Here is a 12952-nt window from a genome sequence, read left to right on the forward strand (position 1 = left end):
TCAGTAGTTGAGCATTTCCCACTTTAAAGGTTTGCAACCATAATTAGATTATTGTGAAACATATTTGAATTGAGTGGTTACGATCTGTAGTGCTAAAAGCAGTAAAATCTAAGTATTTTCGTATTTAAACATCTGTAGTCAGTGTTTCATTTTCATTAAAATATTTTACCCTTATATTGAGCAATTCTAATTAAAGTAGTAATCCTAAGTGTAATGTGTTCCACAAACTTTTCGTGGATTAAACAAACATAAATCTTAGACTTTGCTATTAATTTTGCTTCAGTATCAGTTGTAATAAAAGGCTGTGTGATTACTATTTTATTTTGACATTTCTTGTATAGTTTTACAAATATCAAATATATATGCTTCACAGACTACTATTGTGCACTTTGACAACTTTTGACAACTGTCATGCATTTAGTAAGCATTACATTTTTTTTTATCCAGGTGATGTGATATTTTTTTTAATAACACTGTTACTGACTACTGAAAATTACTTCATGTGCTAGGACAACAGACGTATACCTTTTAAAAGGCATTCTTAGAGAATATATATGCAACCATATTGTTATAGGCCAATGTTCATTAACAACAACAACAACATTTATTTATATAGCACATTTTCATACAAACAGTAGCTCAAAGTGCTTTACATATTAAAGAATAGAAAAATGAAAGACACAATTATAAAACAAAATAAATCAACATTAATTAACATCGAATAAGAGTAAGGTTCAATGGCCAGGGGACAGAAAAAACAAAAACTCCAGGCGGCTGGAGAAAAAATAAAATCTGTAGGGATTCCAGACCATGAGACCGCCCAGTCCCCTCTGGGCATTCTACCTAACGTAAATGAAACAGTCCTCTTTGGATTTAGGATTCTCACGGAAGTGCTTGATGATGATGATGGTCAAGTAGACTTCTGCCTTTTAATCCGTCCATCATTGTTGGAGCATCATGAAGCTTTGAGTAGGTGCCACCACCACAAAGAAACCGGAAAAAGAAACAGAAAAGAGAATAGGGGTCAGTACCGATTTTAGAGCCACCATGAATAGTTATTTTGAGGAAATTGAACATATAGAGTATCAGGATTAAGTTAAATTAAGATTAAATTGAAGTTATAAAAAGGCCATGTTAAAGTAATGTGTTTTCAGCAGTGTTTTAAAGTGCTCTACTGCATCAGCCTGGCGAATTCCTATTGGCAGGCTATTCCAGATTTTAGGTGCATAACAGCAGAAGGCCGCCTCACCACTTCTTTTAAGTTTTGTTCTTGGAATTCTAAGGAGACACACATTTGAGGATCTGAGGTTACGATTTGGAATATAATGTGTCAGACATTCCGATATATAAGATGGGGCGAGATTATTTATGGCTTTATAAACCATAAGCAGAATTTTAAAGTCAATTCTGAATAACACAGGTAACCAGTGTAGTGACATTAAAACTGGAGAAATGTGTTCGGATTTTCTTTTCCTAGTTAGGATTCTAGCAGCTGCATTCTGCACTAGTTGAAAATTATAACATCAAAATTAGTCATTTTGGCCAGTACAGCTGAGTGATTATTCACACTTGCCAATATTATCAGTTCACTGAATAATTGAAATAATTATTTTCGTTGTTTGGCAAAGCACACATTACTGTAAACAGACATTTTTACATTTACAAACCGCCACAGAAAAACACAATTTTTTTTTAAAGATTAAAAAATGGGGTTGCACTGTTTATTTGTTGAGCAACTATCATTAGTAAACTAGCATAGAAGAAAGAAAAACCTAGTGTTTATACTTTTAAATAAGCCCACTTAAGCCTAGGGTGATTGGCCTAATTTTTACATTTCATTTCAGTTTTACATAAAGTATCATGTAGGGCTGTTCGATATAACGATATATATCGGATGACAATATGAAAACGTCTATCGCTGCACATTACGCTATCGTTTGTGTCATGGTGTCGCAAAATAAACTGTTTACGGCAATATTTTTTTCATTGTTTTGGTGGCCAGCGTGGATGCAGACACACTAGCATGGCTGATGAAGGCGAGGCAACACCAGGTAGCTCCACACAGAAGGACCTTGTTCCTAAACGAGGGGCTACCTCTGTAGTATGGAGATGGTTTGGATTTGAAGAGTCTGACACGGACCAGAAAACGGTACTGTGCAAATTATGCTGCAAACCGATCGCTACCACAGACTCCAACACGACAAACCTCTTCTACCACCTCCGCAAAAAGCACATAAGCGAGCATGCAGAGATTTTACAACTGAGAGGCAGGCCATGTAGGATATTAGTTGTAAAGGTACTATTTAAACGAGCATTTTAAAAGCTTGGAAGATTAATTTGCTACCAAAAGAATTTGTTTAAGGCATAATTTTCCCTGCAGCGTTTGCTGTCAGCGTTAATCTTGTTAAAATTACGTTTACGCCACAACTGCATTAACACGGCAAATCTCCGTTAACGAGTTACCGCGGATCGCCCGTGCTTGGGGCTGGGCGGCATCAACACGTTAAGCGCCGTCCAGTCCCACGCATGGGGCGATCAGCTGTAACTCATTAACGGAGATTTGCCACACTATGATGTGCAAATTAACATTTTACTAGAATGTAGCCTAAAAAATATTATATTTAATATTATATATTTAATATATTTTTGTCGTAAGCCTTATTGCTGCTACAGTTTGAATGTACAATGTTTACATTTGGTTTTGACAGTTAATGTTAGACTTGTATTTATTTTGTTTAAAGGGTTTATTGGCCTTATATAGTTTAGTTGTTAGTGCTTTGATCCTTTTATATTTAATATATGTTGTGAGAGTTATTGCTGCTACAGTTCACATGTACAGAGTACAGTGCAAATCTTACCTGAATTTTTGACCAACATGTTACACATTGGCATTCTCAATTGTCATGTCAAACAATAATGTATTAAAATTAAAAGTTAATTGTATATAATAGAAAATGTGTATCAACTTAAATTAATGTAATTGTTACTCTAAAGATAGCCTGCCATTTTTTTTCATAGTATTGCTCTCTCTGTTATTTGTTTTAGATTAAGAAAAGAGATTTCAACAGTGCATGCTAAGGATAAGATGAAAATGCAAATTCTTCATAGGGAAAACACTAACAGGTTATGTAGTATCATAAAATATAGGCCAGGTGGCAGCAGAGGAAAAAATAAATTAAGAAGTAACAGTTTTAAGCTAAACTGGACATAATTAAGTTAGCTGCATTTGTCTGAGTTTTGCACAACTTCCCTTGTTTGAATATACACTTTTAAGCAACACACTGTTACGGTAGCATAGTGTGACAGCACAGTTGTCTCATTGCAACTGGATTTAAAAAAAAATGGCAATTGACGAAGTGTCTTTCTTTTTTTTTTTATATATAAAACACCACCAGTCGGAAATCACATCTTTATAAAATGCACACGTTTATTAAAGCACAAATAAACACAGAATCACAGTCCCAAACACAGCACACAGTGCCTCTGCACCAATCACCTCTAATTTGGGCTTCTCTCAATGGCCGTGGCCACCTTTCCTCTACTTATGGGACCTTGGTTGTGCTCCTGCTTCTGACTCAAGCTCCCCGATTGTAAGAAGGCGGCCCCTTTTTTGCCCGCCCGGATGTGCTCCAGGTGTCTGATGTCCTTCCGGCAGCACTTCCTGGTGTGGCAGAAGTGCTGCCCTTTGCACCGGAAGCACTCAGGGCGTCCCTGGAAGGCTCTTCCGCCATCTTGCTGGGTGTGGTGGAAGTAACTGTTTCTGGGGTTCCACGAGGCTTGGGGCGCCCCCGGCGGTGGCCACAGGTCCCAACGGGTTAGAACTTTTCTCCTCCTCTCCCGTGGTTCTCTCCTGATCCAGGGCGGTTGCCGCCTCGTGGCCCAGAGGACATAAATGCCACCTTGCGGTCCTTCCAGGCATCCCGGCTGAGTAAGGACCCCAGCAATCTGTAACATGTGTATGAGTGGTCTGCCATTGGAGGGGAAGACAGCTAAGTTCTGTAGAAAATTTGGATAAAAACAAAATTAGCCAACAATTGTTTTTTTAATTTTGTATTTCTTTGCTGTTTGGATGGGCAGGTAATCTTTTAGCAGAATTTGGTCATCTTACTGAATAGACTGGGCTAAGTAAAACACTATTAATCTGTAGAATATTTTTAATTATGAACTACAATTACCCCATTGTGAGTGGGTATTTATGTGCAACTATATGTTCTACCCTGGGCTAGTGACCCTTTAACAGTTGCTTGTGCCTGTTCATGTGTAATTAGCAAAAAGAAATTTGGTGGACTTCTTGTTCACTGACAATAAAAAAGTAAGATCCCCTTAAAATACATATTTTCAACTAATAAAATGTTTACAGAAAATATTTATCTGTAATATATATACAGTATATCATAAAGAAAATACATTTTTCATCATTACAAGCCACAATTGTAAAAATTTTCGTAATACAAGGCTAACATGTTTACACATAAAATGGACAATTCTAAGCTAGCAAGCCTCTTGCTTATTAAGCAACAAGAGAAAATTCTTCTTTGATTTTTCTTTCTTCTTTGAACTGAAAATGTTGGTTGCTATTCTACAAAATAATTGGAAGTGAGGATATGCCAGTAAAATACCAACAGGTCAGATCTGGTAAGGGAGCATGCACTGGTACAGCACATTGCTGCACCCACCAAACTATGAAACAACTTTGGATCCCAGTTGGCAAACCCCAGGCAGACACAGGTTCCAGTCCCACTTTGCGGAAATAACAGTCTTACTGCTGCAGCTAGCTGTTAGGTGGGTGTTCCTTTGCCTTGGTCCGGCCCCTTGGGTCCTCAACAATGATAATTCTGCGAGCCGCTTTCACCCTTGGAGAATCTTGCCACATGGCCACAGTGCCATAGTTGACACTTCCTCACAGTGCAGGTAATGTGCCTCATTTGGGACTTTCTGAACAACCGCTCGCTCAACACAAAGTCAAACCAGCAGTACCCAAGGATTCTCCAAAGACATCGTATTGAAAGGAGTCAAGTCTTCATCTCAAGTCACTGGATAGCATCCATGTCTTGCAACAATAAAGCAAAACAGGAAGTACCAGAACTCTGAAGACTTGGACCTACGTCCTATTGCAAAAATATTGGGACTGCCACATTCCCCTTTCCAGTGACCTCATCACTGCCCCATGCTCTCCCAATTTTTCTATATACAACGCTCTTTCTGCAAACACACTGCTGATGACTATGCGAAAGAGATCATTAAAGGCCTCGATCATGGTTTTTGTTCAGGTCACTCGCAAGCCCAGACACCCGGACTGCTCACTCAGTCTTTTGACCGCCCCCATCAGAGCCTCCATTGACTCGGTGAAGATCACAGCATTGTCGGCCAAGTCAAGATCAGTGAGTCTTTCTTCACCAACAGATGCTCCACAGCTGCTGGATCACATGATCCTGCCCAGCACCCAGTCCATGCAGCATTGAACAGAGTAGTAGCAAGAACGCAACCGTTCTGCCTCCACTATGCACAGCACTCACAGTACCAGTGTATAGACCGGTCATGACATCTAGTATCTGAGGGCATCCCGCAGAGTCTCAAGACTTCTCACAGTGCAACTTGTTCAACTGAGTCACATTATTTACGAAATTGTCAATGGCTGCAAAGAAACTCTGCCAATATTTGCAATTGAGCTCAATGAGAACCCTCAGTGCCAGGGTGTGGTCAGTGGTAGACTTTTTAGGCGTAAAACCAGACTGGTTTGGTTGCTGGTAGGTGTGCAAGTGATCTTGGATCATATTGAGGATGACCCTAACAAGGACCTTACCCAGCACCGAGAGCAGTGCTATCCCCCTGTACTTGCTGCAATCCATACAATCACATTCCCCTTTTCAGTTGGGGACAAGAAGTCCTATTTTCCAGTCAGTTGGCATGACAGCCGTCTCCAAAATGGAAGCAAAGATTGCTTGCAATGCCGTGTGGTCAGCCTTTTCACCAGCCTGGAGAAGTTCAGCCCAGAAACCAAAGATCCCTGTAGCCTTCCATACCTTCAGCTAATTCACCATCTGTGCAATCTCCGTTAGACAGGATGGTTCACAGCTAATTGGAGGATCAGCCACAAAAATGTCCATTGTCCTAGCCAGAGGATCAGCTTTTAACAGCTGCTTAAAGTAGCCAGCCCAGTGGATCACAAATGCAGCGTTATCTGTAAGAACTGTTCCATCACCCACCCTGACTGGGTCTCCCTGAGGAACAGATTTGGATGTGCATAATGCTTTGATTTCCTCTGAGCCATTATAGCCATCCTTCTCAGTTCCTGGTACAGACCAGAGTTACCATCAAACCGTGTGCTATGACTCCTCTTGATAATATCCTGGGTACCCTGAGAGATGAAAGACCTCCTCCTGGGAACACCAGCAACACCAACGCAACCCTCGGCAACCTTCAGGGTCTTGTCATGGAAGGTGTCCCACATCACATTAGGATCGACAGTTGCACTCAAGTCTGCCAAGTTCCTCAAACAAACTGCATACATACTCTAGAAACCGCTTGATCTTGGAATCTGGCCAAATCTAGCTTCATTCTCCTAGTTGCTTGTAGCTTACTGGACTGAAGCTGGATCTTCAGAGTAGCAATAAGAAGTCTTTAGTCAAAATTCACAAACTAAACACTTCTGTATACCCTTTGGTTCTGTAGGAGCCACCGGTGTCTGTCCATGACACTAATTGTAAAAATGGTCTGGTCTGATACTTGTGATGATGATTTTCAAATAGATTTTTGTGGTTATATTCAGTGTATTAAATGTGAAGTGTGTTAAGTGAATTCATGTTAAATGGATTTACCCAAAGTCATATCAGTGACACTAGATAATGTTATTTAGGCTACCCAAATATCACATTCACTATGGACTGCACTTGTGTGCAAATAATGACTAAGCCAATTACAGACTGAATATGTAAAATATAAATTGTTCAGAGCGTCCATGCACAGGTGTGTCATTTTAAATCACACTGACCAGTGGTATTGTGCAATTAGATATTCGGATGAGGGCAGACTCCTTCAGCAGGTGTGACATTGGAGCATTGCGTCAGTGGCAGAAGATACAGCTTTCTTTATGGTTGCTAAATCTGTGGTATATTTTTGCAATACTAAATATACTGTTCTAGTAATTCTGAAGTAAGTTATGTTCTTGTAAATAATTTTCAAATGCTGACAAAATGTTTCATATTACCTATTGATTACTTGTTTGACGTTTGATGTTCACAAACCATTACACTAACAATCAAAATGGGCAATTTAGAGGAAACTTTTTAAATTTGAATAATGCCATTAATAATTAATTATGCAATGCACAAATTCAGAACAGTAATGTACTTTGACTTTGGTGTCTGCTATGAATGACCCTATAGCCTCTCTTGCTCACTTTATAGCAAATGCATTTCCTTTTTTTGTGTTATCAACTGCTATTACTTGATCAGCTGCTGAAAAGACTGCAGCCATCTCTGTTATATGTTTTTCTATTTTAAGATAATTAAAACTGTACATCTTTTTCAAGCTGTCCAATAATACGTTATGCATCCTATCAGTCTCACGTTAACTCTTCTGTGCTTTCCTAACTATGATGGGTGTTACTGACCGTCTTTTTCAGGGCTGTTTAAATCTCAAGGTGTGTGCATAATTGTGGATTGCCCAAGCCCATCTTGAGTTAGTAAGAACACTTACTGCATTTCTGGAACCAACTGAGCCTTGTTTGGAAAACAAGACTTAGAGCTTTACTGAGCTAAATCTAAAAAGTAATATTTCATTACCTTATAGTTACCATGAAGTGGTAGAAAGCAATTTATTAATATTCATGAATGGGACAGAGTCACCAACCAAAAACATAACGGCATAACAGAGGCCATGAAGGCAGTTTTAGAATGAGCTGAAACTGAACCATTGGTCGAATTGAGCAATATTGACCATGTCAATGTCTGTTGACCAATTCAGCTCAATTTTTGATGTATTTATCAAAATTTGAGTGCAACTGCAGCATTGTATGTAGAGGAGGAGTGGTCATGTGTGTGAAGGAAGTGGATACACTTCTTTGAAAAAGGAATACTGCATTTTTTAAATTTTGTTTTTGTTAGAATGATATGAAAGTACAACTTTTTCTGTTCGGAGAGACATGCTGAATTTTAATGTGGATATATTCTATAAGTTTTAAGGCTGTGTTATTTTAATCACAATTGTTAGCCAAGGGAAATGTGTTTATTAAAAAAAAAACAAAACAAAAAAACAAGTTAATTCACTTAATAACCAAGGCTCAAAGGCAAATAAATATAATATTAAACTTAATTTATTTATTCCTTGGTTTAATTTGTGATAGATTAAATGCATTATCCAGATGATGAAGACAAAGAAATCACAATAAACAAAAATAAGACAGAGAAAAAAAATAGCAAATTCAAAAATGAATGAGAGGCAAATACTCTGTTAAAATGTTTTAGTTCTCTTTCATGTTGCTTTAAGTATTTTGTTACAAACACTATCTTTCTCATCTAAGTTAAAATTGTAATGATAAGTGAAATCTATCTTGCTTTCAATTCAATTCAAATTTCAAGTTTTTGGATTTAATTTTCGAAGTGCACTTGAAGTTGTTAGAACACCAATTGGTGGGGTTTGTTTTGGACACATACTTTAATTGGTTATTATTAAAGAATTACACTTCTGTTTCTGATATCATTAATTAAATTGTCTTTTAATCATACTTTTGAACTTGCATTATATTCAGTAAACATTTTTATGTCAAATTTTCAATTTGTGAACATAGTCTAGATTTACACAGTTTTTCCTTAATGGTTACTATTTACATTTTATTTCAAACACTAGCTATTTTTAAAACATTTGGTTTAATTGTATTTTTGGAAGGATTAAAGTAAACTCCTCCTTCATTGTATAGAGGTATATAGGGACTAATTGTCAAGTGTACATAATACAGTAAAATTCTTACTTGCATTTTAAATAACAAAATAGCTGAGTTTTTGAAAGTTATAGTTTACAATTTGAGAAACAGTTTAAGTATACATTACTTAAACAATTGATCCTTAAACATTTCACAGTCAATATAGCTATTTTTCCCACCTTAAGAAACCTAAGGCTTCACTTTTCATTAAACTTACATAATTTTTTGTGAATAACAAATAATCTGTAATTTCATTTTATCATAACATTTTTCTATTTCTTTGCAGAAGGACGAAGTCTACCTGAATCTTGTTTTGGACTATGTACCTGAGACAGTATACAGAGTTGCCAGACACTATAGTAGGGCGAAAGCCACTCTTCCCATGATATATGTGAAGGTAAGATTACCTGTCTTGCAATGCCTTTTTTTCTTTTTATATGCTAGTTTGTTTATTTTTTTGAAAACGGTGTGAATTGTGCCTTTAGTATATAATTGGTTAAACAATAAATTAAAAAAATTGCTTTTCATGGACAGCTACTATAACAAGGGATTCTCTGATCAAATGGTTGGTTTTCATTCAAAAAGGCACGATTGTTAAAAAGGCTGATCACAAAAACTAATATTTTAGGCAACAGTTTTTCTAAACTTTATGGTAATTTAGTGTTAGTTGTAGTGCTCCATTGTACAAGGTACTACGGTAGTTGAGCCAGTGCACATCTTTGTTTTCTCCTTTTTTTCATACTTTTGCAGCAAACTTCCTGCAGTGTAAGCAAAGAGCATTGAGTAGAAGCTTGTTTTATCAGTGATTGGTATGTTAGCCTTTACGATAAAGAAAGTGGATTAATAAACTGAAGAAAAGTAATTGGAAAAGTCATCCTGTGCAACTACACAAATGGAAAGAAAAGTTACTTTAATGAATATTTAATGTATATTTTAACAGCAAAAAGCTGTAGGGCAATTAATGATTTAAAATTATTAAAACCAATAAGGGCAAGTATTTTTATTTACATTTAAGCAGTGTTTAATTGCCAATATCTCAAATATTTCTGTACATATTTTATTAGAGTATGTGATTTAAAGAAATATGTATTTTAGCATTATATGGTCACTGAACAATAAGGCCTACATAATTTCATTTTGTTAATAAAAGTGAACAGTTAATCTATACTAATAAAAGGCAAAGCCCTCACTCACTCACTCACTCACTCATCACTAATTCTCCAAGTTCCTGTGTAGGTAGAAGGCTGAAATTTGGCAGGCTCATTCCTTATAGCTTACTTACAAAGTTAAGCAGGTTTCATTTCGAAATTCTACACGTAACGGTCGATAACGGTCGACAACGTCCACCATGTTGAACTTTCTTATTTATGGCCCCATCTTCACGAAATTTGGTAGGCGGCTTCCCTCGCTAACCAAAACCGACGTACGTACTTATTTCGGTGGTATGACGCCATTGTCGGCCGCCATATTGAATTTTCCAAATGTCACTAATTCTCCAAATGCCCGTGTAGGTAGAAGGCTGAACTTTGGCAGGCCCATTCCTTACAGCTTACTTAAAAAAGTTAAGCAGGTTTCATTTCGAAATTGTCCGCGTAACGGTCATAACGGTCAACAACGTCCGCCATGTTGAACTTTCTTATTTACGGCCCCATCTTCACGAAATTTGGTAGGTGGCTTTCCTTAGCTAACCGAAACCAATGTACGTGCTTATTTTGGTGGTATGCGCCACTGTCAGCCGCCATATTTAATTTTCCAACATCACTAATTCTCCAACTTCCCGTATAGGTAGAAGGCTGAAATTTGCAAGGCTCATTCCTTACAGCTTACTTACAAAAGTTAAGCAGGTTTCATTTTGAAATTCTACACGTAATGGTCATAACGGTCAACAACGTCTGCCATGTTGAACTTTCTTATTTATGGCCCCATCTTCTCGAAATTTGGTAGGCGGCTTCCCTCCACTAACTGAAACCAATGTACGTACTTATTTCGGTAGTATGATGCCACTGTCGGCCGCCATATTGAACTTTTCAACAGTCTTTGTTACTTATGGGCCCATCTTCAAGAAATTCTATCGATCAAAGAACTGTCACTTACTGAGTGGTTTCCATGCCCGGAGATACCACCTACCTTTTCCATTCTCTTTGTTACATATTGCACGGCCATATCAGGCTCACTCTTGATATCCGGAGAAACATTCTGTCTTATGTATTGAATGACTGGGACAGGTTCAAGGTGTGGACTGATGACGGCACAGGAGATAATTATACTACACAGGAGCACTAGAAGAGTGAAATGCTTAAGCCCTTCACCTATGGTTCTGCATGTGAGTCGATGGCTGCCGCTGAATTGTTCGGTTGTCGCTTTCAAGTGTACCGAAATGGCCAAATATTTTACACCTTTGGACAACCGCCAATGCCTCTTAAACATCTTAGATTCACAGGGGACGATTTCAGTAGTGGACACTTTGATGTTTATGAATGTTTAAACTCTCAAAAGCTGGATGTGATTTTATCGATGAAACCGGTTGTGTGCTTACAACGCTTGACAGATGCCAAATGTCACTTCAACACAACAAATCCTGCAAATACTGTCGTAATTGAACCAAACCATGAAACTCAAACCGATTATGACAGCAGCAATCCAAGATGTGAGATTTGAGACAAGATTACTGTTCACATGGCCAACTGTAAGTTACATGCTCAAAAGTAAGCTCAGCGCACAGCTTGGTCATGTTACAACCGGAGGGCCGAACTGACAACATGGTATACAAAGAGATCCTTAACAAATAATTACTGGCATATTGTCCCACAGTTTAAAAAGGTTTAATTTTCTTCTTAATAAAAATTTGAATGCAGTACTTCACCGCTGCGAAGCGCGGGTATTTTGCTAGTACTTTAATATAAGACATAAGACTTTTGCTTTTCTGGTTATGCAGGAGATTAGTGTGAAACTTTTTTAAAGGGATAAAGAAAAAAAAATCAGTATCTGAATCAGTTGATTATGTAACAAGAAATCGTGATAAGTATTAGCCTTAAAAAAACATGATTGGAGCATCCTTAACTATAAGCACTATACATTTTTAATTTATTTCATTATTTGTATGAAAATGTGCTATATAAATAAGTGTTGTTGTTGTTGTTATTTCAACTACCTGAATTTTGGTTTATTGTTTTGCTTTTCAAGATGTCTGTCATACACCACTTGTGCCTGGATTTCAAAGCACATGGATTGATAGCATTTTTACCGGTTTGCTTCACTGCATACCTGGCTTTTTATGTCTTTGGCCTTGTCCAAACATACCCGGGTATTTTTTAAAATGGGAGTTTTCCTCCAATTTTTTTAAAAATTACCCATCCACACGCACCATTAGAGAAGAAAAAAAAAAACAAAACTCCATCCACATGGAAACACAAAAATTTGCTGTCAAGACCAACAAACAGGCATAGATAACAAATGGATTGTCACCCCCCACCAAATGTGTGTTCAGGATAGAATTTTCGAAAATATGGGCGTCATGAACATTACCCAGCCATTCCACTATGATGTCAATAAATGAACACTTGTAATCACAGGTGGCTTGTTTGTTAATAGAAAACCTCCCCTTTCTGTTGAAATAATCCATGGAATGTGTGAATGACTGCTTTCTTCATGAGTCCCGGTGAGACCCTGCTATAAGTTCTTTTAATTTGGATTCAGTGAGAGGTAATTGTATATACACAGGGTCCAAGTAGAGTTACCTTACTATTTTAGAAATCACCTGTCTTGGCAACCCAAAGGTGTTTGCCGTGTTGTGTAATCTCCCCTTATCTGCTAAACAATAGAGTGTGCAGGAAACTTTTTTGACAGTGCTCACTATTGATCTCATTACAGTAGTCTTTCCTTTTGATGTGCAATCGAATCAGCTTACTCAAATACAGCAGCAATGTCCTTGACAAACGAAAATTCTTTCAGCAGCAACCACTTCATTCTCAAAGTTGTCCCACCAACTAATGGTCTGTGTCATTGGAGTGTTCAATTTAGCAGCCACTTCCG

The 12952-nt window shown here is 37.6% G+C and overlaps 1 protein-coding gene across 4 annotated transcripts in view; it reads left to right on the top strand.

Moving 5' to 3' along the window:
• gsk3ba (glycogen synthase kinase 3 beta, genome duplicate a) overlaps window positions 1–12952 on the top strand; it is a 223119-nt gene that overhangs the window by 144612 nt on the left and 65555 nt on the right. For all 4 annotated transcript variants that reach the window (XM_039743696.1, XM_039743698.1, XM_039743697.1 and 1 more), the window contains exon 4: window positions 9207–9317. In XM_039743696.1, coding sequence (XP_039599630.1) covers window positions 9207–9317 — 111 coding nt within the window. The remainder of the gene's footprint in view (window positions 1–9206; window positions 9318–12952) is intronic.

This window comes from Polypterus senegalus, chromosome 2, assembly GCF_016835505.1.
Source record: "Polypterus senegalus isolate Bchr_013 chromosome 2, ASM1683550v1, whole genome shotgun sequence".
Lineage (NCBI taxonomy): Eukaryota > Metazoa > Chordata > Cladistia > Polypteriformes > Polypteridae > Polypterus > Polypterus senegalus.